Raw genomic sequence first — 25,909 nt, 5'->3', positions numbered from 1 at the left:
TAGAAATCTAACAGACCAACCTGAAATCAGTATTGAATTTAAGTTGATTAGCTAATAGCCAGTGATTAGTTGAATTTAGAGGGGTTTATATACTGACTATTAAGGGTTAGGGTAACACAGTAATATGCAAAGGGTTAAGGGGTAATTTTGGGAGTTTAGTAGCATGTTAACAGGCTGTTAAAGCTGGGGTCTGCCTAGGGGTCATTTGTTAAACTTATTTTAATGACAATAGGGAACAAAACAACAAGCATGGGAATTAAGTGAATATTATAATAAACCCATAACTCTTGATTAAAACAAATAGGACAAGCATGGGGAACAATATAGTGGGCATCAAGAAAAGACATTTAGGCGTGGGCATTGTTGATTAATTTAAAGGGGTATGGGCAGAGGGGAAAGGCATCCTGGGGGCTTGCCATTTCTGGCTTATAAATAGGCTGATTTAGAGTTAAGGGAAGGGGGCTGGACAGTTTTAAGTGTGGAGAGAGAAAAGAAAAAGCAAAAAACAAGGCTGGTTTTTCAACCTTGAATAGGTCAGTCTAATTTCATAATAATATAGAGTGAGATTGTGCTGGATTTTTGAAGATAACAAATCAGAGGCTATTGCTTTTTGCATCTGTTTCCTTCTCTGCCTTGCCTGTACTTGTTTTGGGGGTGCTGCTGGGCTGCACACTGGGTTCTTTGTTGTTGGTTTTAAAAAATCTGACTCCTGGGTGGTGGTGTTGCTGATTGTTGTTTTCTGTTGCTGCTGTTGTTGTGTATGCTACTGCTTCCACTGATCATTCCTCTTCTTCTTTTGCTTTCCCAAATACCAGGTACACAACTGATACACTGGTCAATATAGGCTGAAATTTGAAGTATGAATACAAAAATGAAGAGTTGAAGTTATTTTGAATTCACTTTACAAATACACTGAACATTAGTTGTATGTATGATAGTTCACTTTCTCTACTAGAACCATGTATTTAGTTGTGATGTAACTGAACCTTTATACATATCATTTAGTTGGAGAACTCTATGTTTTTCTTATAATTAAAAGGGACCAATGTTGTAGTAGTCATGTTCTATTAGTTCATTATTGTTTGTCAAGAAGCATGTTAGGTACCCAATAGTTACTTCTTTAAACAAATGGCCTGTTTTTAAATTGGTAGGAATATTGCTTGATTAGACAAGCAGTACTTTACATTTCAGCCCCCTTATAAATGTCAAACATATACAAAATAAGTTAACTAGGCCCAATTGGAATAAGGATGGCCCAGGTCGAGTTTCACGTTATGCACATTGAGCCTGGGCCCATAACTGTCAAACAGAATGCCCGTATCACGTCCATCTTTCAACAAATCATGTTCGAAACTTAACTATAATACTCATAAGTATGTAAATAAAGTAGGACCTTTTCATTTATTTTAGAGACAAACAAAATAGAAAACATAGTCACTTTAGGACGGCTTGTAAAATAAAATGAGGCGCGCCTCACCAAATAAAATCACAAATTGCGGGACCCTCAATAAACATATACAATAATTGGTTAGACTTCGGAGTCGACCGTTTAGTGAATTTTCACGGCCTCTTCCTAAGATAACAATATGTTAGCCTCTTTAGGACACGCCTTAACTAATCTTACCTTCTTAAACTCGGGTGTACATTTATGTGACCCAAATCCAAATCTCAACGGAGTCGAAATATGTCTCTAATCACGGGTACATTGATTGTGACTTGGTCCGATATGCATGTCCATGACGTTGCAAATTCCTTTTAAAAAAAAAAGAATGAGATGAGCCTCGCCGAATAAAAATATAAAATTGTGGGGCCCTCGGTAAATATTTGCTTTAAAATTGGTTAGACTTCGGGATGGACCGTTTAGCAAAATTTCACGGCCCTACCCAAAGTAAATGATACGCTATTTGCTTTAGGCGCGCCTTTTAATAATTTAATTTTCTTAAAACTCGGGTGCACATTTATGTGACCCAAATCCAAATCTCAACAGAGTTGAAATGTGCCAACAACCACGGGTGCATTGATGTGACGTGGTTGGAGATGTATTTCTATGATGTTGCAATTCTTGATAAAAAAAATATAATAATAATGACGAAAGCGGTTAAAAGTTAAAACTTGTGCATGAGCTCATAATTGTATAAAATCAGATAAACAAGCCGAATATGACAGTTTAGCGACCGTGCTAGAACCACGGAACTCAGGAATGCCTAATACCTTCTCCCGGGTTAACAGAATTCCTTATCCGGATTTCTGGTTCGCGGACTATAATACAGAGTCATTCTTTTCCTCGATTCGGGATTAAAATGGTGACTTGGGACACTCTAAATCTCCCAAGTGGCAACTCTGAAATAAACAAACAAATCTCGTTTCGATTGTCCTTTAATTGGAAAAAACTCCTTCACCCCTCGTGGGGGCGGAAAAAGGAGGTGTGACAATATCGACCAACACTGTAGATGCTATGGAGCTCTACTATGGGACTATGCTACAAAGAAGCAAGAAGATGGGTCAATCAGTGAAAGTGAGGTTACAGGCAGGCTAGTAAGGAGGAAGGGTGCTCCTGCTAAAAATGAGAGGACTAGAGTACAAAGAAAGAAGAAATAGAGTCTTGTGTTCCTAGTTTAGTTGATGTCATTTTGTAGTTGAAGTGAAATACACTGTAGGAAATATGCCATTTTGGTTGTTTACAACACTTTATCTTCATTACATTAAACTCGAGTACTCTGATTTGCTAGAATACAATTTGCCTTTAATCTTCAAGTAATTTTTATGAAATACCTTCAAGTTCTAGGTAATTTCTGTATATAACTATCATTTGTAATTAAGGTACACAACCAAAATATGAAATAAATACATGAATCATATAAATAAATTATCCACAAATCATCTACAAATTATTAACAAGACAACAATTTAAATAAAATTAAATTACATTTTAACTACAAATCATCTAAAATTATTAACAGGACTACAATTAGACTATATTTAAAGTATATTTTAACTACAATCTGGAAACAGATTACATTGAATGAATTCTTCATTAATATTAGTTGTTTTGTATATAGTAAATATTAAAGTTTAACTAAGTTATAAAAAAAGACAAATTTAGTTGTCTGACAGAATACATAAAATCATATTAAACGCAAATACACAAATTGTAGTATACTTCATAATCATCTTCAAAAACTTGAATGATTACACAAAAAAATCAGATAATTTGAACTCACTAACAGTTATTTTGAATAACTATTCTAACTACATGATATTCATTTCTTTTTGGGCGCATTCTTGCAAGTTCTTTTGTTATGCCCTTCACCTCCACAATTTCCACATGACACCTTGTACTTTTTTGACTTTATTTCATCAAATGTTTTATATCTTTCCTTGTGAAGTCTCTCTGGCTGCCTTTTATCTCCCGCCGGTGGCTTTACTACCTCATCCAAAATATGTTGTGGCACATCCCATTTGTTTTCATCAGGAAGAGGATTTACTGGCATTTTATAGGTAAGCAGAAGGCTCTTCCTTGTGTAATACGGAGAGCAATAGTTTTCGTATGTTTCCTTCCTGTGCCTTAATGCTGCCAAAGCATGCGCACATGGAAGTTCATCAAGTTGGAATTGTCCGCAGCTACATTTCTTGTTTTCTAGACACACAATATACCGCTTCACACCATCTAACACAGTATGTATATGATCTGTTGAAGCCCACACCTACAATTGAAGAACAAACAAAAATAATAATATATCAATCATTAAAAAGGATTATCCACAACTTACCTACAAATCAGCTACAAATACATTACAACTTATCTACAATCTACAATTACCCACAATTTGACTACAGTTTATCTACAATCTGGAAACAATGCATATTAAGCAATTTATTTTTTTGCACCAAACAAACAGATCTTACCCTTAGTTTCTGAGATAATGTATTGTTGTCATCCAATTCTTTGTTGAATTTGTACCCAAGGTATGTGAAAGTACCCTTTGCCTTCAATAACTTCTCTTTCGTCCAACGTTCAAGAAGCGTCCTCATATACTCTAATAGATCAAATATTGGCAGCTCTTTTGCCTCTTTTGTTACAGCGTTCAACGACTCGGCAATGTTTGATGTCATAGTAAAAGTTCTATTCACCGTTGCATGTACTCTTGACTATCTATGATAGCCAATAAAATATAGGTAAGATTTCACACGCGGGTCTACCTCTTCAATCTTCAACATCCTTTCATTAAATTCATCCAGAGTGTATGACCGTGCTGTAGCAAAGTACAATTCATGTAATTGTAAATGTCCCTTCTTGAATTTGGACCTTATATTTGTCCAAATATGCCACATGCAAGAGTAGTGTGGCATGCCCGGATAGACAATTGATGTTGCCTTCAGTATACTCTCATTCCTATCTGAAACAACACACATTGAAGGTCTTTCACCATATGCCTCCTTGAATTGCTCAAAGAACCACTTCCAAGACGCGTCGTTTTCAGAATCAACCACAACATATGCCAAGGGAAATATAGTACCTACATTTTTAATTCATAAAATATTAATTGGAAGCCCTGAAAAGGTATATAAAAATATAATTAAATAACAACTACAATATATATTCAGAATATAGACAATTTATCTACATTTTTTTCCTTTAGCTACAAAATAACTACAATATAACTACAATTTAACTACATTTTATAGAATGCCTACAAAATAACTACAAAATTATTACATTATTTACTTGCTGCATCCATGGTGCTTGCTGTAAGCATAATCCCCCTGTAGGCTGACTTTAAGAATGTCCCATCAACCACTACTACTGGCCTACAATGTTGCCAATCACTTATTGATGTACAAAGAGCAATAAATGCGTATAAGAAACAATCACATGCTGCCTTCTTCAATTTAACAACAGAACCAGTATAAGTCTCCTCAAGAATATAAAAATATTTGGGTAATTTGTTATAGGAGTCAGACGGATTCCCTCTCAAAAACTGTAAAGCCTTTTCCTTGGCTCTCCATGCTTGCATGTAGCTTAGGTTCAGTCCATGTTCGGATAACATGTCAGTTTGTATCTCCTTTGGTGTGTAAACAATCTTAGGATCACAATACTTTGGAACGATCATACTACCAACTACAGCTGCAATACGTTTGCGCTGTATGAATGTTTCATCCAATAAGGAACATGTGTGTTGTCGGCTGAAACTCCTTATCTTGAACATTGTTGAATCATTAATTGACGTTGCCTTGAAGTGCCATTTACAGTTTTCAGCAACGCATATAAGCCAGTAGCTACAAAAAAAAATACAATATTTAATACAGGCTATAGATGTAGAAGCAACAAAAAGGACTGTTTTAACACAAATTCGTTAAAAACTACAATTAACTACAGTTTAACTACAATTAAACTACAATTTATAAAAACCACATATCTTCACTAAAACACTACTTTTACTGATATATTCTCCACAAATAAATCCATACCTTCTATGACTAGATCTTTTTACTCTGAACTGGAACTTGTGCATCACAGAAAAATTCTTCATTGCAGCAACTACAGTTTGTTTGTCCTGATAAACTTGTCCTTCTTCAATATATGTTTGCGTAGATTCAGTTATTATTTCACTTTGATATTCCTCTATATCTGCTGAGGATGGAATTTCAAATAAGTTTAGGGATCCAAACGAACCTGCAACAACATAGAGATAAATGTAGTAACTATGTAGATAATTTTGAAAACAGCATTGCTTTATGAGCTTCAGTACATTATTTTTTGTAGTTAATTAGTAGATAAATGTTGTAATATTGTAGATAATACACTAACACAATAACTCTCTGCAATGTCGAATTAAACATACTTGCACTTGTGCTATCGTTGGTGATTGCCAATTCCATATTGAAATCTCTTACGCTTATACATAAAGGATACGAACCTAAGTTCTTATTCTCCTTTTTGGTCTCCATATACACACGAACCCCCATATCATTCCTAATCTTCATTGGAGGACAATTGTCGTTCACAATGTATTTGATTTCGACAATTTTATCCTATGTATCAATCGATAGTTGTTCTGCAATTGTAGAAATCAGAATTCCGTAGCTTGCATTCTCATCTACCACAATGACATCAACTTCAAAATCTCTAAATCTGCCATAGTGATCCCAATTTCCATTCAGTTTTAGCATTATTGGGATTTTTGACATGATTTTGTGTAGTTGAGGAAAAAAAAGATGAATAACAGATATAGGTTCGACAATTTGAGTACTGAGGTCGATGAAGAACAATTTTGAATTCTACAATTTGTATTGCGTTGTAGAATTTGTAAAAGCAATTTGAGTACTGAAGCTTCTGAAGCTTGCGTTATTTTAGAATTGTAGTGAATGAGAGAATTACGCAGCAATGAGATCTCTTTCCGTTTCAAAATTCGAATTTAATGTGGAAAGAATCAAACGCAGATTTCGTGCCTTCTTTTTAGCGCGTTTTAAATGGCAGAATCTGCCTAATTATGGATTGGTATATAAATTATAGTAAAAGAGTGGATTGGGCGGATAATTAACAAATTATGAACATTTTTGGTAATAAGGTTTCATATATGGTATAGATAGGAAAAAATCCCAAAAAAAAAAGACCTTAAAACTCTAATGACTTGGACTTTAAGTATGAAATTGACAGCAAAATCATGGGTACTCAGAATTGGGTACCAATACTCGGCCCAAGCCCAAAAACCCAACAAGAAATATCTCATCTAGTGGGTCCCATATGTTCCCCTGAAGAGACCTTCTCAGAATCCCACCTATGGTAAATAAAGAGCACTACAAAACCACCAACTACAGATATTTGGTACATTCTGCATTACAAGTTGTACATCTCCTTTTCTGATAATAAGGTCAAATTTTCTTTTTCAGATTCCAACTGCCTAACGAATCTAATTCTCAATTTTACCCTCCATCACTTAAGTCACACCTCCTCATCCAATGGCTATAAATTAAACACATAACAAAAAAACACTATAAAAAAATAAGGTCAAAGAAAACACTATAAAAAAAGGTGGACAGTTTTGCAAAATCCTGTGGATTCCTTCTCTTTAAAACTTAACCCCATATCCCACCTACAAAATCTTAGCTGACAATTTCAAGAAAACCATGGGCAGTTTTATTTAGCCAACACAAAACCAGCTGCTCAATCTTTGTATAAACCCCTCGAACAAATCCATTCACATTATATTCCACCCTCAAAAAAACCCAACCAACCAACCCTCTCTTTCTTTCTTGCACTTTTAGCCAGCTTTTGTTTCAAAGTTTTAAACTTTTGTTCAGTGCAAAAAGAAGTCTTGGTACATTGTGATGTTTACTTAACCTTCGCTCATTTTAGCCTTTTAATTCTTGGGTTTTGAGGTACTTTTTTTCTCTGTAATATTTACTTATTTTTCCTTCTGGTTTTGGTCCCATCTATTTTTCTTGTTTGGCACATAGTATTAAAATTTACATTTGAATTGTGAAGTGATAGTTGTTTATCATAAGATTTTGCTTAGTGGGGTTATCATAAGATTTTTCTTAGTGGGGTTTTCAAGATTTTGAATATTTTTAATTATTTTGATGGATTCTGGTAGTATATATTCAAATATGGGTCATGGTATGTTAGGACTAGAAATGTCACTACACCATCAAATCCCTAAACACATGCAGCAGCAACAACAACAACTCCCTACCCATCCCCACCCCCAACCCCAACCCCAACCCCCAACCCCACCCCACCCCATAGTTTCCTATGGACATCAAGAAACTGAAAACCAACAACAACAACAACAACAATCTTTGAGACAAGGTTTGCCATTTAACAAGGCTAAAAATCAAAGCTTGACATTTAGTGATGATGATGATAACAACAGTGTTGAAGATGGGAAGAAGAGTAAAACTTGTCCTTGGCAAAGAATGAAGTGGACTGATAATATGGTAAGGTTATTAATTATGGTTGTTTATTATATTGGTGATGAAGTTGGTTCTGAAGTAAATAATAATAATAATAATGATACTAATAATAGTAAGAAAAAAGGTGGTGGTAGTGTAGGGGTTTTGCAAAAAAAAGGAAAGTGGAAATCAGTTTCAAGAGCAATGATGGAGAGGGGATTTTATGTATCACCACAACAATGTGAAGATAAATTCAATGATTTGAATAAGAGGTATAAAAGGGTTAATGATATTCTTGGAAAAGGGACAGCTTGTAGAGTTGTGGAGAACCAAAATTTGCTTGAAACAATGGATCATTTAACACAAAAAATGAAAGAAGAAGTTAAGAAATTGTTGAATTCTAAGCACTTGTTTTTTAGGGAAATGTGTGCTTATCATAATAGTTGTGGTCATAATAACACTAGTACTGGCGGTGGTAGTGATATTGGAAATGTTCAACTTTCGACGGAAATGGCTGTTGAGGCTAATTCTCAAGCTCAGAAGAGGTGCTTACATTCGTCAGAAAATGCAAGAATTGAGGTTCATTTAGAAGAAGGGACTAAAATGGCTAAAGGGAAAAGTGTAGACGATGATCAAGAAGACGATGATGAGGACGAGGATGAAGATGAGGAGGACAACGAAGATGAGTTGAGTGGTGCAAGAGGACATGACAATCACCATAGCCACGAATACGACGATGACATGGATGAAAGATCAAGAAAGAGGCAACGAAAGTCGGGTTCCTTGTCACCAATGGTACAACAATTGAGTTCAGAATTAGCTAATGTAATTCAAGATGGAGGGAGGAGTTCAATTGAGAAGAGACAATGGTTGAAAACTAGAATGGTACAATTGGAGGAACAACATGTTGGCTATTTATGTCAAGCATTTGAGCTACAAAAGCAAAGATTGAAATGGGAGAAATTTACAAGCAAGAAGGAAAGGGAAATGGAGAAAGAGAAGCTTATAAATGAGAGGAAAAAATTGGAGAATGAAAGAATGGTGCTTTTACTTAGGCAAAAAGAGCTTGAACTACTTGATTTTCATCAGCATCAGAATCATAATAGAAATAGTGATCCTTCTTCTGTAACAGGATGAAAAATTGAAACAATATTAGCAGCACCAGAGTAGTTAACAATGTGTAGATAATCATATGCTTTTACCTTGTATTTTAGTCTTCAATCAAGTTTTTGATGTAAAATCTAAGTTTGAAGAAAACTTGCATCTAGCTTCTATATAGTCTTAAATTATCAAGTTCCTAGTACTCTTTAATTTGTCTGTTCTGTTTTTTACTTTAATTTATGTGAATCGAATTTTTTGTTTTCTTGGATTTATCTTCATTTTGTTGCTTCATTTGTTGTCTTGTTTTGTTTTCTTCTCCTTCTTGTACTGTACAACTACTACTCCAGTGTGTAGAACTACCGCAGTGTGTGGGGCCCGAAAAAGGATCGGAGAAGAATTGCAATATATAGCAATATGAACTCATAACTTTAAAAATACAATAGGTTTAACGCTAAAATTTTTAAAAATTGAACTCATAAAACTTTTGTCTCTGGTAATACTCATTGAATTTTGAATGCTACGACGGTTTCTGTATAATGTTAATAGGCTTATTTTGAGTATTTTACAAAGTGGACTGACATAAATTTTTGTTAATAGAGAAAAATTAAAAAGAACTAAGTCACGCCCAGTGGGACTCGAACCCACAATCGCTTGATTAGAAGTCAAGCGCCTTATCCATTAGGCCATGGGCGCTTCTTGTGATATTCTCGTCGTTGTATATATATATATACTAGTTGAGCAAGCTGACATCTACAGTATAAATTATCATTGTCCATGTTTCATTTATGTTCTCTCACTCAAATATTTTTAAATTTTAGTTTCTCTAAATTAGAAATTCTCTATATTTTATATTGCATATAAGTCTGACGAAATTAAAAACAAAATATCCTAATGTATATAATAGATTTAAGCTAAACGTCTACCTCACGCAAGGTAGGAGTAAGGTATGCGTACACTCTATCCTCCCCAAACTCGACTTGTGGAATTACACTCCGTTTATTCTTGTTATTGTTGAAGCTAAATGTACTAACATGAAGACATAGTAGAGTCATATTTAGACAATATCGACCACAGTATTGTTAGTAGGTAGTCAAGTATATTTCTGTTCGATTCCTCTAGTGTTACTATTATCCTAGTATTTTCTTATACCTAGAAATTTAGTATTATTGTTTCTTTTGCTTCGGTTCCTTATCATCTGATCTTGTTATTATCATCGCTTATTGTTAATGCTTACTTTTTCATCTTACCTTGAGCTGAGGGTCCGGCGGAAATAATCTCTCCACCTTTACAAGATAAGAGTAAGCTTTGCGTACACACTACCCTCTCCAAACCCTACTTGTGAGATTATAATGGGTTTGTTTTCGTTGTCAAAGTGACGTGAATGAAAACATAATTGCAAAAGATTTATTACTAATATCTCAACATTAATCAAGTTTCTGCAGGAGAATAAGCTCCAAATAGAACAAGAACACCTCCATAACACACGGGAGGACAAATGAACATGACTCCTATACCTGATATTAGGAAAGAACCACCAAAATAAATTTGATGTTTTCAACTACTGCAATTTCTTTCAACAAGAATTGCCCAACATACAACTATAAGATATCACATCCAAAAAAAAGGAGGATAACTAAATGCATAAGACAGCTGCTGTCTAACACTTTAATCTTCAAGCTCAATAATCTTAACCACTGATGCATCTCCAACTTTCTGGCAAATGACAACTCGATCGTGGGACTTTACAACGCCTGAGGCCTTCCCATGATCAAGAGCAACTTTCAGAACTGACTCATTTGATGCGTTTGTAGACTCAGCCTATGGGAAGAATAAGTAGCTCGGTTAGGCCCAGCAGAAACAAGAAGATTTAATCGAGATTTGACATGATGGAAATAAAAGGAGCAGATTCAGTTGTTCAATGACAGAAGCATGTTTAATGTTCATAATAAACAAATAAAAAGGGCAGCCTGGTACACATAACATCCCGTGTTCACGTAGGATCCGGGGAAGGGCCGCACCTCAAGGGGGGTCTGATGTAGGCAGCCTACCATGACGCAAGCATCGGTGGCTGATTCCACGGCTCGAACCCGTGACCTATAGGTCACACGGAGACAACTTGACCGTTGCTCCAAGGCTCCCCTTCTTTCATGTTCATAATACTCGAAGGAAAACATGGGATGCAATAACTGGAGTGTTTTTCAGTTCTAAATATTAGGCAGAGAGATTAATCAGTCTGGAATTTGGATGAAACAAATATAAGGAAATATTTCCATCTGTCTTAGTTATTCCAACTAAGAAGACCAAAATATAAGCAAATATTACCACGCTGAGGTCATCTCTAAACAAAATAAGCGCAAAGGCAATGCAAACCTATGTTGCTCGTACTCTTAAAAAAATACCGCTGGGGTCATGTCAGATCCTCCAAAAATAATGCATTTTTTGAGAATTCGACATGGTTGCGACAACATTTTTGGAGAGTCCAAGCAACGTAGATGCAAACAGAAAATATGGAACACCAAGATGATGAGACTTACAGGATGTCGTGGATCAGCAAGCATTGGGAAAAGACCTCTAACAATAAGAGATTGCCTTGCCTGGGTATGGAGGAGTTGAAAAATACAGAACCCGTCAGCTTCAATGTCATAAAAACAATATGGAAATTGTATATACTTATTTGGCCAATGAGTATTTGCAAATAGCAAAATTAAGTATTTGAACTTCAAATGAAATACTGAAACACTAGTGAAGCATTGAAATACTATTTTGAAAGTTTATTTGTTAGTCTAACCAAAAACCACACATTCAAAAACTATAGATCAATATAACTAAGCAAACACGTCCACCAGCAAGAACCAATAGCATGCATATGAAAGAAAGAGAGAGAAAAGTCACAGTAACATCAGCAAAATTAAGAATAAATACAAACAGTTCTCACACATTATCATGTCTTTAGTCATTACTCGAGATAAAAACTGATAGGAGTACCTTCTCTATTGTTATCTAAAAGGATTTTATGCTATCCAATTATAAAAGTTTGACATATATCAATTAAACAATGTTCTGTGAGGAAAATAATAGTCATTTATCAATCAAATGCATTGAAGATGTCTGAACATCATGAGCTAGATTTGATTCTTGAACAGACTTGATGTCAAGGGGATACCTCAAATGCACCGGTGAAACTCCACTTCAATTGATTTGTCTTGAGTCGAGGAATTACAACAGACAATACTGGCATTGTTGGCCTATATTTGGCTATCAATCTGGGCACATGAACATGACAATTTACAGCTCTCATAAAAAAAGTAGAGAGTAGAAATTCTAAGAAATCTAGAAAGAACAGAGAAACTACCGTGCTGCCCTTCCAGATGAAGTGAAACAAATAATTACTGATGCTTTCACCTTAATCGCTGCCCGCACCTAAAAAGAGGAGAGTGATTAAAATTCCAGAAGTCTCTCCTCATTCCAAGAAAGGGAGTCGTGTTCAAAAGAATACCGCAGAGGAAGCAATTGATTCCAGGTGTGTCATGGGCTCCCCAACAAATTTGACTGTCTTCTTGAAATATAGATCCTGGTTAAAAACCTTCTCGGCCTGCACGGAATTTGATTGTTAATTAGGGCGACTGATATTACTCTCCGAAACAGAAAACCAGAAGGTGGTAAATGCCACACTATGAGGGGGTGGGACTAAGTGTGTCCCTCATCCCGAAAGGTGATGCTGAAGATACACTAATTACTAATATGCCATAAATTTTGACGAGTCAGGACCATACTGAGAAATGTCTCTTGATACATCAAAGCGTCAAAGAACCAATTATTGATCTCTTGACAGGAAAAAGGTGTTCAAATGGAAACAGTGTCAAATGTTCTTAATGCAAAAAATATTGCTAAAGATTAAACTATGAGATCAGTCTACTCTGTAATAGAAACAGACATGTTGCCTTAGATACAGCAAATGTTTCTTCACTATGTAAAGGCAACGCATATCTGATACAAGATATTTAAGAAGAGAAAAGAAAAGGCTTGCATGGGGAGAAAAGAATTAAAGTAGCTCATTCAACTGAGCAGATTCTTAATCCCACACACAATTATAGATTTAGGATATGCAACTGACTTTTGGAAAGGCCAAGCTAAACAAGTCAAAATAAGGATGACCGTAAATATCCTGCTGAAAATAACCTCACAAAATTGAATGCAAGAAATCCATGACCAAAAAAGATAAGCATGTGATGAGTCTGGTCTTCTAAACATAATTCTTTAAAAGGTGATGTTTGAAAACCAGATATACACAGGTTTTCTTAATTCACATAAAGGATACAGATAAAATGAAAATCACCTCGGCACAAATTCTTCCAACAGTAGAAATAGTCTCAATTGGGTATAATCCACGTAGAGTCTCAGCACCAAGAAGAATTGCATCAGTTCCTGCACAAATGATAAATGTGAAAAACTCTACCATAAACAAACTAACAAGATGTCGCATGAAGGATGACAAAAGGACCCCAAATCTCCGGACGTAATAAAGGACAGTAGAACCACTTAGATGGGCAGCAAGATTACCATCCAAGACAGCATTAGCGACATCTGTTGCTTCAGCACGAGTTGGCCTAAGATTGTCAGTCATGCTATCAACAACACGTGTTACAACAGCAGGCTTGCCAGCCATGTTACACTTGTGAACAGCAGCCTTCTGGAACAAGAACACCTGTATAACACTCAAAAATTAGCCAAATGACAATCCTAATAGGAAATCTACTTATTTGTCGTCATTCACTACTCCATAACATTTTTGCTACACACAAGAGACGGAACAGAATGTTTTACAAACAAACTTTCCTGATCACTTACAGGAAATCTAACTTAATCATGCCTCGTAATATTTAACCCCAACAGGTATGAAAATTTTCTGAGATATTTACACATGATTTACAAAAGAAAGTGCCTGAATTTTGCAGAAGATAACTTACCTTCTCTGGTGGGAGATCTATACCAAGGTTTCCACGCGAAAGGATTATGCCATCAGCCTCTTGGAGTATCTCATCAAAATGTGTCAACCCCTATGTGTATCACCCAATGAAAGAAGTGAATTGCAAGCATTGCAGATTTCATGATAATTCAACGACCAATCTCACAAAGAATTATCCAGAAGAAAAAGAAAAAGATCAGATAGAAGTAATAGTTTACCAACTAACCTCGACACTTTCGATTTTGGCGAAGATCTGAGTTTGGCCTAGATCACCCAGCTTAGATAAGAATTCACGCGCCTGAATTTAAGAAAAATATACCAATGAGGTTGATTTGGTATTCAAACTGTTGCGAAAGTAATTAAATAAATAAATAATGTTGTCCTCTCTCCACAGTTTAAGCGTTTAGATGAGGTGGTCACGTAAATGAACATGCTATCAAAGCAGAAAGTTCAGAAGTCAAAGATTCGAGCCTCACTACTAAGAAACAAAAATGTTTCCACATACTTGGTCAAAGAAAAGAATCAAACATATGTGTGGGCGTGTTACATACCTATACAGTAAAATAAAAAGAAAATACTCTCTATAGCACCTTAAGCTTTTACACGAGGTCGTCACACAAATTCAACACAAACCATCAACAATGACATGATAATTGCGAATCATCAATGTGGTTTAACGAATCCAAGAAAATTGAAAAACGAAAGGAAATAGATATAAAACTGTGCAATCATTACCTCACGCACATCCTCAGCATGCCTGGTAAATGATAATGAAAGAAAATCAATTTTGTTTTGGGCACCCCATGTGCTAATAACCTGATTCAATTAACATACCAAAAAACACCACGATCAATTTAAAAGGATCGCTGCAGAAAGCCATTAACTATGCAGAAAATAGAAAATTTAAGTAGCTTAAGGGAGGGAATTCGGCATAACTCCAATATAATATGCTTGCATTAACATTGAGGTAGCATAGTCATTAGCACAAATACTGAAGATAAAGAGGAACCCCTAAAACACTTTTCCAGTGTAACATAAGTTAAAATTTTCTATTCCAAGAAAAAGGACATAATTTTGTCACAAGCAAGATAGTCGATGTGGATCTTGAATATGGGACGAGTATAAACACTGTTGACTGTGCTTAAATAAAAGCTATTGGCTGAATGTTGCTAAAAAAGTGGGAAGATAGGGAGACAAAAATATTGGTAGCTTCCATCAACCCATGTTTACCTAACTAAAGAAAGAATCACACCCATCGTAAGACTCATCTGATTCAGACTAACTAAACACAAAGCCCTATTACATTTTCTATAAAATAGATGAGAAAATTTGACACTTTTTTTTTTTTTTTGATTTGCACCGGGTGTCCGAGTCTCTTCGAGCCCCGACTATTCCCGGGGATGCACAGGCCCTCGGCAAGGAGTTTCCCGCAAGTGCACCACGATTAATTCAGGTTTTACCCAGTCCGATGGCCCTCAGAAATTGTTTGCACCCAGTGGGTTTCGAACTTGAGACCTTGAAAGGGAGCAAACCCCAAGGCTCAAGTCAATTGCCACCAGGCCAACCCCTGAGGGTTAAAATTTGACACTTTTATAAGTGCCCAAGTCCCAGCAATTGACGAACATATTTACTCAACCCCCAAGTCTCGCAGAAATTTTTCCATAATCATGTGGGCGTGTAACGTGAACTTCAGTATATGCACACGTAATAACAGGATGAGTTTTATCAGTTCTCGAAAGTTTGAGCAAATTACCTCCTTATCTTTATCTGAGAGGGTAGGTAAATCAATATGAATCTGAGAAGCATGTAGAGTGAACAATGACCCGGTTAATGTGGCAGAGTTCTTTACCACGCAAACTACATCATCCCCTTTCACTTCATCTACCTGTGCAACCACATTTAGAATTCTTAATCAGCGGATTCAAACCTTATACTGCTTTCTTATTGGAGCAGTAGAACTGTAATAATTGTGCAGTTAACACATTGCAAAATCTACTCATCGAACAACTTAAGCATAATAAGCACTAGCTAAACCCAAGGATAGAGAAAACATGGGGCGACTGAGGGAAATAAAGTACGCTTTTTACTTTATACCTCCAGCCACACAGACGTTGTTTCACTTCCTGTGAAGAGGTATTGACCAATAAAAATGGTGTCTCCCTTCTTCACTGCCTGCAAGCAAAATTAACAGCATAAATTAGTATCATGAAGTACATTCCCTCCTCCCGATCCCCAATATTGATGATGTTCTCTCTATTAAATTCACATTGAATTTGCTCTTTTCCACTTCCTCTGAAAAAATAACTCTGTATGTTTACCAAAACACACTTTGGTGTAAAGGGAAAAGCAAAGACAACAGATGGGAACTGAACCTTGGATAAACCGCCGAAATTGATTGGAAACACATCAGAAGATGCTTCCTGTCCCTCATCAGGAGTAAGAGTAACAGTTGCATCTGCCTTTAGTGAAATAGGTTGCTCACTTTTGTTAACAACCTGTAGCTCAGGACCGGCAGTATCTAGCATGACCTGATAAGATGAAAACAAAATACCCTTTATCAAATTACTGGACAATGCTCAACATGTCCAATGACACAAGACATAGTAACTAAATCCTTATCTAAAGACTATGCACACTAAGGAGGGAGAGTACAACAACAACAACAACGACCCAGTATAATCCCACAAGTGGGGCAAGGAGGGAGAGTACATGATCTACAAATTTTAACCATAACTAAGCACAACTGCAAGATAATACTTCCTTCCTCTCAAAATTAACAACACTACTACTAACAATTAAAAAAACACTACTACTATTTGGTGAATCACAAGGTTTATGATGTCAAATATCTTTAAGTATTATCTAATCAACTTGTGACTTTATATAGTTTCTGCATAAAAAAATCATAACTTATACAAAATCAAGTAATTAATTTCCACATCACACTGAAATAATAAATGTGTTGACCCTCTAGTTCAAACCCCACCATTCTTTTTAGAACAGAGGGAGTATATTGTTTACCTTCATCAAATCAACACCTCTACAAAGACAAGGACAACTAAAGAAACCAAAAATCGCATCAAGTCATCATTAAAAGGTCATACATACCGCACAGAGCTTCTTGGTAGTCTTAATAGAAGCCTTCAAGTTCTCCAAAGTCTCTTGGTGATAGTCCGCATCACCCAACGAAAAGTCAAATCTTGCCACTACAAATACAACAAACTTAAACGATGAAAACAACCCTTTCATAATTTGAACAATATGTGTTCGAGTTCGGGAGTCTACCACAGCCCATTTGATTAAATGAGTTGGAAATCTAATTATTCTTACTTATTTAATGGATCTTTCACCATATGCATATATATGGGGTCCGAGTCAAAACTACTAAGTCATATTCTACATCTTACACCATTCATCACAACATACCCACGAAAATCTAAGAAACATAAAAATTTCAACTCCGGGATTCTACCACAACCCATTTGATTTAATGAGTTGGAAAATCTCATTATTTCAACATATATACGGGGTCCAAGCCGAAACTACCCAGTCACAGTCTACATCTTACACCATTCATCACAACATACCCAAGAAAATCCAACAAACAATAAATTTCATGTTCCGGATTTTACCACAGCCCATTTGATTTAAGGAGTTGGAAATCTAATTATTTATACTTAATCGTTTAGCATATATATAGAAGGTTCGAGTCAAAGCTACCAAGCCATACTCAACATCTTACACCATTCATCACAACATAATAATAAAGTTGACGAGTTTCAAGATTATTACCAGACATTCCAGCTTTAAGACATCCTGAAATAACCTCAACGGATCGTGATTTTGGACCCAATGTTCCAACAATCTTCGTCATTGCAGGAAAAAAACTCTACAAAAAGAAAATACAGATCATATGAAAATACAGATCTAAAACAAGAATTAAAAAAAGATGGGTTATTTCTTTTTGGGAGACTTACAGATTTGGAAGGCTCCAAGATGGAAGCCATCCTAATGGGTTCTTCAAGAAGTAAGTGATTGGAATGCATGGTTTGGTTTATGGTGTAAAATTACAAAGAAAAAATGAGAAGCTTTATTTTAGAGAGAGAGAGAGAGAAGAGAAGTCAATAGATGCAAAGGAAATGAAGATCAGAAGAATTTATATGCTATTCTATGCTGTTGTGATTCGACTTTGAAGGAACCAACTATTACGAACAGAGAGCCAAAACTGAATATATTGTTTCGGTTCTTTTTGCAGTGTGTGTAGACTACAAAGCACGTGCCAACGTGTTGGTTTTGTGGGGGGTTTAGTTATTCATTTCTTTTATGGTTGTTACCTATTGTTGCTTTAAATTTTGTTTTAGTAGTAACTTAATTTTAATTTTTATTGTATCATATCGTTACATCCGTCGTTATGTAACGACGAAATATATTACTTTATGTAACGACCGATTTGATGTGATTCCGTCGTTATCTTATCTTTTTCTCTCATTTCACCCGTCATTATTATTAAATAATTTTATTTTATTAGTTACCCTAATTTTTTATATAATAAATTTACCACGTATCATAACTTTTCTTTATAATATTATAAGTTTATTCTTCATATTGATGGTGCGTGATATCATGAAACAACGGCAAACGATACAATCTATCCAAATATTTTTTTTATCAAACGATACAGTACAATACAATATGATACGATATATTATGAAATGATGTGTAACAACCATCCAAACAAGCTGTAAAGAAAGAGGGCGGGTCAATGACTGATAAGCTTCTAAGATGGCAAGTTTTTGAAAAAGTGGTACACATATCACTTGAGACAAATTCCATATCGAAATGGGAAGAAAGTGACGAGTTTTATAAGTCATGACACAAGTTCACATGATACAAACGCTTTCGGGGTTCGAAGTGGTGTAACTCGAAAGACGAATCCTTGTGGGTCAAGGCCCAAAGAGGACAACATGTGTCATGAACTTGAGTTGTGGAAAATAGTATGCATTCCTATCCCCATTTTAAGACAGTGGGATCTTGGCAGCTTGTATGCAACTTAATTATTTTAGTTTATAGAGCAACTTTGACTACCTAAATTTTTTTGTTTTTACTGGGATTTGAATTTAGTATCTTATACTTTTCCTTTTATTTCTTTGATCATTAGGGCACATCATTGTCTTCTATTTCAATTTATGCGATGGTGATTGATTAGATATAAAATTTAAAATAACTTATACATCATATTAGTAACAGTGAAAGATATTAGCAACATTGTGGTTTAAAAGTTAATTAGTTTAGTGGAATAAATATCACATCAAACGCTAAATCTAAATAGTTTAATACATTTAAATTCTTAGAATTTGTGAAAGTTAATAGAATTAGAATAAGTTAAACACATTAGAACACCTAGACGGGGGCCTATAGATATACAAACGTGTGAGTTATATTAAGTTTTAGGGAGAATGACACTAATAAGATATTTTTTGTGTCGCTAATAATTTTTTTTAACCCGATACCCTTAGAATTTCAGTAAGTTATAGTGATTGTCAGGATTTGTGGCAAGATGATCATCAAAATTTCCGGTCACAATACTGAAAAATCTGGTGATCGTGAAAATTTTGTCATAAATCCTGACGGATCACCATAATTTTTCAGCATTATGGCTGAATTTCTGATGCTTCAAAAACTTTTGGTGACCGTCAAAAACTTCTTTCTAAAATTCTGATCAGCGTGCTTCAACAAAATCAATTTCGCCGCAAAACCCATGATCAGTATGATAATATACAATTCCTAAAATTCGTACTTCATGAATATATAAACATTAAATATTTGGGAGTAATTGTGATTATGACCATTACGGAGAAAAACTCGTGAAATGTCCTTGTTTATGGATCTTTTTCATTGCATGAACTCCTGCATTCCAAACTGTTGCTATAAAACAAAAAAGAAATAGCACGTGTTTTGATTATTAAGAAGGTACACTTTTGGTCCCATTTCAAGAAGGTCCCCTTACTTTTGTCTTAGACGAATAGACCCCCCTTTCTATTTACTTTATTTTACCCAATGTCCTTTTTAGTAAAATGTCAAATTCCATGGGCTACTGCCCTTTGTTTTTTTAACCGCTCACGGCCTCACCCACTATTAACGACGCCTCTGTTTAATCCTAGGCTGCTGTAAATTTTTACGACATAATCACCTACTCAATAATGATTCTGATTCCGCAATGGAATTAACGTGGGAGTCCGAATTTTTACAAAGGGAATTCAAAATATAAAGAATAAACATATTAGAAGTCACATGTATATGAGTCAAAATCTGCCCTAGTATATTTGGGGCAAAATAATATTAAGAAAAGAGTCAGTCAAGGTCGACTAGAAAGCAGCGAGATGCGTGGTCGAGCTATCAAATAATGACCGAGGTCGAGTACCGTAGATAGAACAATAATGGTTAGTTTTTTAAATAGAACATTAAAGAGAATATTCTAGTGAATATTCTTTGCACTTGTACTATTAGGATTTGTTAGGGACGTGTCTCATATATAAATAGAAAAAGAGACAATGATGCAAGGCATGTAATATTCACTTGATAAGAACACTTTTCAGAAAAGATTCTCTCTTTAGAAAAGATACAAACTTTACCTTTTCATCAATATTCTCGCTCACATTATTCCATACTTTTCCATCAGATCCAAAAATAGTTCAAACCTTCTAGGATTTGTCTGTCACTCATCATTGTTAGTAGGGGTGTTTATCAGGCAGATTGGACAAATATTTACGCAAACGGTTTGGCTTAGCGGTTATCGGTTTATAAATGTAGTAATCCGCTAGCCAACCAATAAGACATTTGGCGGATTGGTATCGAATTAATGATTATCGGGCGGTTATCAGACGGTTTATTGGATTATCCACCACCACCACCACCAACCCAATATAATCCCACTAGTGGGGTCTGAGGAGGATAGTGTATACGCAGACCTTACCCCTACCCTAGGATAGAGAGCATGTTTCCGATAGACCCTCGACATCCTTCTCTCCAAAAAATCTCCCCACCTTGCTCTTGGGGTGTCTCGAACTTACAATCTTTTGGTTGGAAGTGAGGGTTGCTTACCACTAGAGCAACTCACTCTAGTCATTAAGGAAAAGTTTGGAGCAAAGCATCACATCTGCTTTGTCTTTGCAATGATTCTGGATGAAGTAAATGAAGTCCTATGTATTGAAAACTGAACTAACTGAGTAAGACTAGAAAATAGAAATTGAACCCAATAAATGTAGATCTCTTGTAAAAAAGACATAAACTAAAAATAAATTTGTAAAGGACTACAAAAATAAATTCTCCTAACTAACCATAGTGTGGCCAGTGTTTGCTACCATTAGATTATCCGTTGTTTCATTTGTTGAGGATTTTAAGATGGAAAAGTCTTAAAAAGAGGGTGAATGGGAAATGGAGGGAAAATAAATTTTTTGAGTAAATAAGTTTCCCTCTCTTGAAACATTGTCCTATATTGGAAGAGGAAAAGGATTTTGGTGGGTATATATAAAATTGCTCTTCTTGTAGCTCTTAAAGAGTTAAGAAGAAGGCAAGCCTCGCGTCGTCGTCGCTCGGCTCGGCTTCGGCTTCGGCTTCGGCTTCGGATTCGGATTCGGTCAAATGATCGATTGATTGATTAATTTTTTGGACCAAATTTATTTGTTAATAGTAAATATTAACGTAATATTATCCGTGTTTGTAACGGATATGTTCCAATCCGTGGATTTGTTCCAGCAAGCTAATGCGTCTCCCACCTTTGCCAAATGCTTGCTCCATAATAACAAGTGATTGCTCCATTAGTTAGCAGCCTGGTGCTCCGTCCACCATGGCCAAGTGCTCCACTAAATGAGTGGCAGCGGGTCCGTGTTTAGCAGCTAACTGCACTATAAATAGATGGTGCAAGCAGCTTGTTGAAGACACAGAAAGAAATCGTTCCTCTTCAGTTTACACAACTACTGATATCCTCTTCAGTAAGAACTCAACATCGGCTATAAATTGCATTCCTTCCTCTCAGAATTTCCATTCAACTTCTGAGTTCTCCTCATTTGTTGTGCATTGTTTTAAAACTACAAACAAAGCAACCGTAAGTGTGATTTGCTACCGAACATTGTGTTCACTGAAACACTGGGGTTTGAAGTACCACTACACCAGCGTGTAATTCGTTCTATCCTGTAAGGAAATAATTCATAACCTCGGGTACTAGAAGGGGATTAAATTCTTTAAGGAAACACTGTGAATTCAGTGGGCTCAAATTAATTACTGTTTCGTTTATATTTACGTTTATACGGTAACTTTCTTTTCTCCAAAATTATTATTTACCAATACAACAAGTAAGAAGACAGGAACCAACATCATTTCTGTTTAAGCTTGGATGGAGCTGATTCTTGTCTTTGGTTGTATGAAAATTATGCAACTATACTTGTTACAAGCAGTTCTCCATGAGCAATTTTGAGACATAGGTAGTATGCTTCTCCACCTATTTCTAGGCAATAAAAAGCACACTACATTGAACTGTAGTTGTTAAGTAACTTCTCCTTACACCACCCGTAGGACTAGTTAAATCTCCACTTGCAAACTTTTATTTGGTATTCCACCTAATTCCCGAAATTGCTATGCTTATTTACGTGTATAGATCTTTTTGTATATCTTTGGAATGGGAAACTCCTAAGTACTATGTTAAAACTGAACTAACTGAGTAGGCTTAAATTTCTTGATTTTGCTTTGTCTTTGCAAATCAAATTCATTCAAAGCTGGAGTGAGCGTAGTATTTGGGCAACGAAATTATCAATGACCTTTAGCTTAAATCAAATATACTTGTATATATGGATGTAGCGTACTAGCAGTACTACTCTGTCCCAACTAACTTTGATTTTATCCTACATCAAGGTCTACATTTGTTACCACATCATGATGTGTTTCATATACCCTGGGCCGACCAATAAATATTATTTTATATATAGAGAGAGGTAAAAGTGTAAATATAAAAATTCTTAACGGGTTAACGGTTTATTCGATAAGAAAATTAAGTAATCCGCCCCCAAACGTTAAACCGTTAATTATAAAATTTCAATCTGTTCACCAACCATTATCCCAATAATCCGTTACCAATAAGCCAATAAGTCATATTTGTGGTTCTGTTAACGGTTACAGTTCGGATTTGAACAACCCTAATTGTCAGGAGTGAACAATCATCTAGTTCATTCATTATTGGGTGAATCACTTCTCCTATTTACTTAAATGTCATTTATTGTTATTTAGTGCTAGTTAACCCTTCATTATTGCTCATACCTTTTAGAATATTAAATGTGTGTTATTTTCAATCTCCCACTAACTCAATCCCCCGTTATCCATACTTTCAAGATCTATATCTAGAGATATTATTATTAACTAGGTTTAACTCTTTCTTACATAAGATATAATACTTTAACCGAAAGTTAATACTTTTTGGTCAAACAATTTGGCGCCGTCTATGGGGATTTCCTAGTTAAATGTTTTGTTTCCTCTAGATCTACAACTAATTGCTAACGTAAAAAAAGAATAAGATTCTCTTTCTTTGCATACACAAATCTAACATGACAGGTAACAAAGAAGAAAGAGTAAGAATAATGAACGACCTCCCAACCAACCTCATGAGCATCATCAATGAGAGCTCTGAAGCAGTGAACGAGGACACAACACCCAGGTGAGACGGGTTACCTCCTCCTCACTATAGCATCATAAAATCTCTTGGTAGGGGAGCCTCCACATCCGTGATGGAGGAGACGTCACCAGTAGTAAAAAAAATCCTTGAGGCTTGGCTAACTGATATGCTAACCATCGTCCTTCATAAGCCCGCTCGGGACGTGGCTACTAGGGTGTTCATAAAAATCCGAAAAACCGATCTAACCCGAAAATCGAACCAAACCGACGAAAAAACCCGATACTTTTTAGGTTTGGTTTGGTTATGGTTTTGAATTTTAAAAACCGATAAAATTTGATTTGGTTTTGGTTTTTATAAAAAAATAACCATATATATATATGTATGTATGTATATTTTTATATAAAGTTTCTAAAATGTTATGGTACATATTAGTTATTTATATTTTTAGTCTAGTTCTTTGCTATTATATAATCTAATTCTTTGTTTTTATATTCTAGTTTGATTGGTAATTAAATTATTCATCACTTCAATTATCATCAGTATATCTTGGTAAATGATAGATTTCTCAAAGATCAATTGATTTGATAGTGTTACATTAAAAATGTACTTGTCGGATATGTGTTTGGTAGTGTATATCTCATATTTAAGAAATTTTTTGATAAATAACCTAAAAATCGATAAAAACCGAATTAATAAAAAATCGACTTAATTGGTTTGGTTTGATTCCTATATTTCAAGAACCGACTTACTTGGTTTGGTTTCTTTTTAGGGAAAAATCGATCAAAACCGAACCATGAACATCCCTAGTGGCTACAGAAAGCGCAAGGACTTGCATTATACCATCTGCAAACTAGCAACATGATCGACTTCCTCATCTTCCTCCTACGATGGCACATATTACTCACAATGTTGTTAGCAATGCAGGTAACGAAACTCTTGCGACCATTCTGAAAAATATGGAGGAAATGGAAGATGAGAACAAGGTACTTTGGGACCAAATGAGAGAACACCAAGAAATGGTCGATAAAATATCGGGCGCTCCTAAGCTCTTGCCAAAGAGAGATACCGATCGGTTGGACGAGCAGTCGTATAGTGACAAGGCCGCCCCATATGTTATACCAAAAACCTTCAAAGAAATGGCCGACAAGTTCGTAACGGCCCATGCTGGGGCCAAGAAGGCAGAGACGAGAGTGAACGACATATTTTCCATCAAACAGTCGCCAGGAGAGGGATTGAGGGACTTCCTCGCCCCATTCAACCAAGTAAGAATGACCTTACTAAATATATCAGAAGGGATGGCTGTGAGCACGCGATTTTTGCCCTATATGAAATACTCCTACAGAATCCCCAGGAATTAGATTTTCTTTTAATTATTTGCCATTTTAGGAATTATTGTAGAATTTTCTTAATTATTTGCATTTTTTCTGTGCATGTTTAATTTTATTTAATTCATGAAAATACAAAAATACTCTACATTTTCATTTAGGATTTATTTTTATATTTTAGTTATTTTATAAAAATGAAAAATCACAAAAAATAACTCACTTTGCATTTTTAACTTTTTAATTTTAAATTTTTGTAGTTTTTCTTTTAGTTTGGGAATTAATTAGTTGTTGTAAATACTATGACGAGTAATTAGTTTAATTTGGTAAATTAATTTAGTTTAAGAATTAATTAGTTTTTTAAATTAATTTGTAAAAGAAAAGAAAATTGGAAATTAGAAAGAAAGAAGGGGAAAAGAGATTTAAAAGGGCTTTTAAAGCCAATTCAGCCAGGCCCAAATGAAGTTCCCCCAAAACCCGTTTTAGTCCGGCCCAAACTCCACCCAAACCCGGTCTAACCATTCAGTCAATCCGGCAACTCAAACGACGTAGTATGGGACCAAAACTATGTCGTTTTGAGTTTAGTCACTTAGAATAGATCTTAGCCCTCTGTTTCACTTCATCCAACGATTGTAGATACTTCCCCCATTTTCATTATAATTGTCCAAACAGCTAGTCAGATTAACCTAGTACTTTCCCCACTTCAATTCATCTCTCTCAACTTCAAGAACCCTAGCTCGCCGCCTCCAAACTCTTGAGCCTTCACTGGCCGGCGACGGAGTCCAACCAACCTCAAACTTCGACCACACAACCACCCACACACCTGCCTCGCAATCTACCATCATATCTCCCCAAAACCTCACCAAATCTAACCAATTTCGGATCTAAAAGAAAAGCAGAAGAAAAAGAAAATCTTCCAAAACTCCGAATTTTCTTTGAACGATTAGGGTTAAAATTGGTGTTACT

General features: G+C 35.5%; 3 protein-coding genes and 1 non-coding gene across 4 annotated transcripts; 1 reads left to right on the top strand and 3 right to left on the bottom strand.

Moving 5' to 3' along the window:
• Positions 1–3,260: 3,260 nt before the first annotated feature.
• Positions 3,261–5,967, bottom strand: LOC142164963 (uncharacterized). Its single transcript, XM_075223629.1, has 6 exons — positions 5,844–5,967; positions 5,470–5,674; positions 4,727–5,277; positions 4,201–4,517; positions 3,907–4,149; positions 3,261–3,704 (listed from the first exon to the last, which is right to left on the bottom strand). Exons 1-6 carry the CDS (start codon positions 5,965–5,967, stop codon positions 3,261–3,263), a joined length of 1,884 nt encoding a protein of 627 aa, XP_075079730.1.
• A 1,139-nt stretch (positions 5,968–7,106) lies between these two features.
• On the top strand, positions 7,107–9,256 carry LOC107830387 (uncharacterized). Its single transcript, XM_016657923.2, has one exon. The coding sequence runs from the start codon at positions 7,582–7,584 to the stop codon at positions 9,028–9,030; it is 1,449 nt and encodes a 482-aa protein (XP_016513409.2). The 5' UTR covers positions 7,107–7,581; the 3' UTR covers positions 9,031–9,256.
• A 358-nt stretch (positions 9,257–9,614) lies between these two features.
• TRNAR-UCU (transfer RNA arginine (anticodon UCU)) lies at positions 9,615–9,687 on the bottom strand. The gene has a single exon. It is a non-coding gene; the product is annotated as a tRNA-Arg (tRNA).
• Positions 9,688–10,376: 689 nt separating this feature from the next.
• LOC107830388 (pyruvate kinase 1, cytosolic) lies at positions 10,377–18,165 on the bottom strand. Its single transcript, XM_016657925.2, has 16 exons — positions 17,938–18,165; positions 17,753–17,849; positions 17,069–17,166; positions 16,333–16,488; positions 16,055–16,132; positions 15,714–15,845; positions 14,696–14,776; positions 14,187–14,258; positions 13,962–14,051; positions 13,555–13,699; positions 13,331–13,419; positions 12,491–12,586; positions 12,347–12,414; positions 12,158–12,257; positions 11,529–11,588; positions 10,377–10,812 (listed from the first exon to the last, which is right to left on the bottom strand). Exons 1-16 carry the CDS (start codon positions 18,004–18,006, stop codon positions 10,660–10,662), a joined length of 1,584 nt encoding a protein of 527 aa, XP_016513411.1. The 5' UTR covers positions 18,007–18,165; the 3' UTR covers positions 10,377–10,659.
• Between the last annotated feature and the right edge of the window lie 7,744 nt (positions 18,166–25,909).

Source organism: Nicotiana tabacum, chromosome 10 (assembly GCF_000715075.1).
Source record: "Nicotiana tabacum cultivar K326 chromosome 10, ASM71507v2, whole genome shotgun sequence".
Lineage (NCBI taxonomy): Eukaryota > Viridiplantae > Streptophyta > Magnoliopsida > Solanales > Solanaceae > Nicotiana > Nicotiana tabacum.
This window is presented reverse-complemented; position numbering and strand designations above follow the sequence as displayed.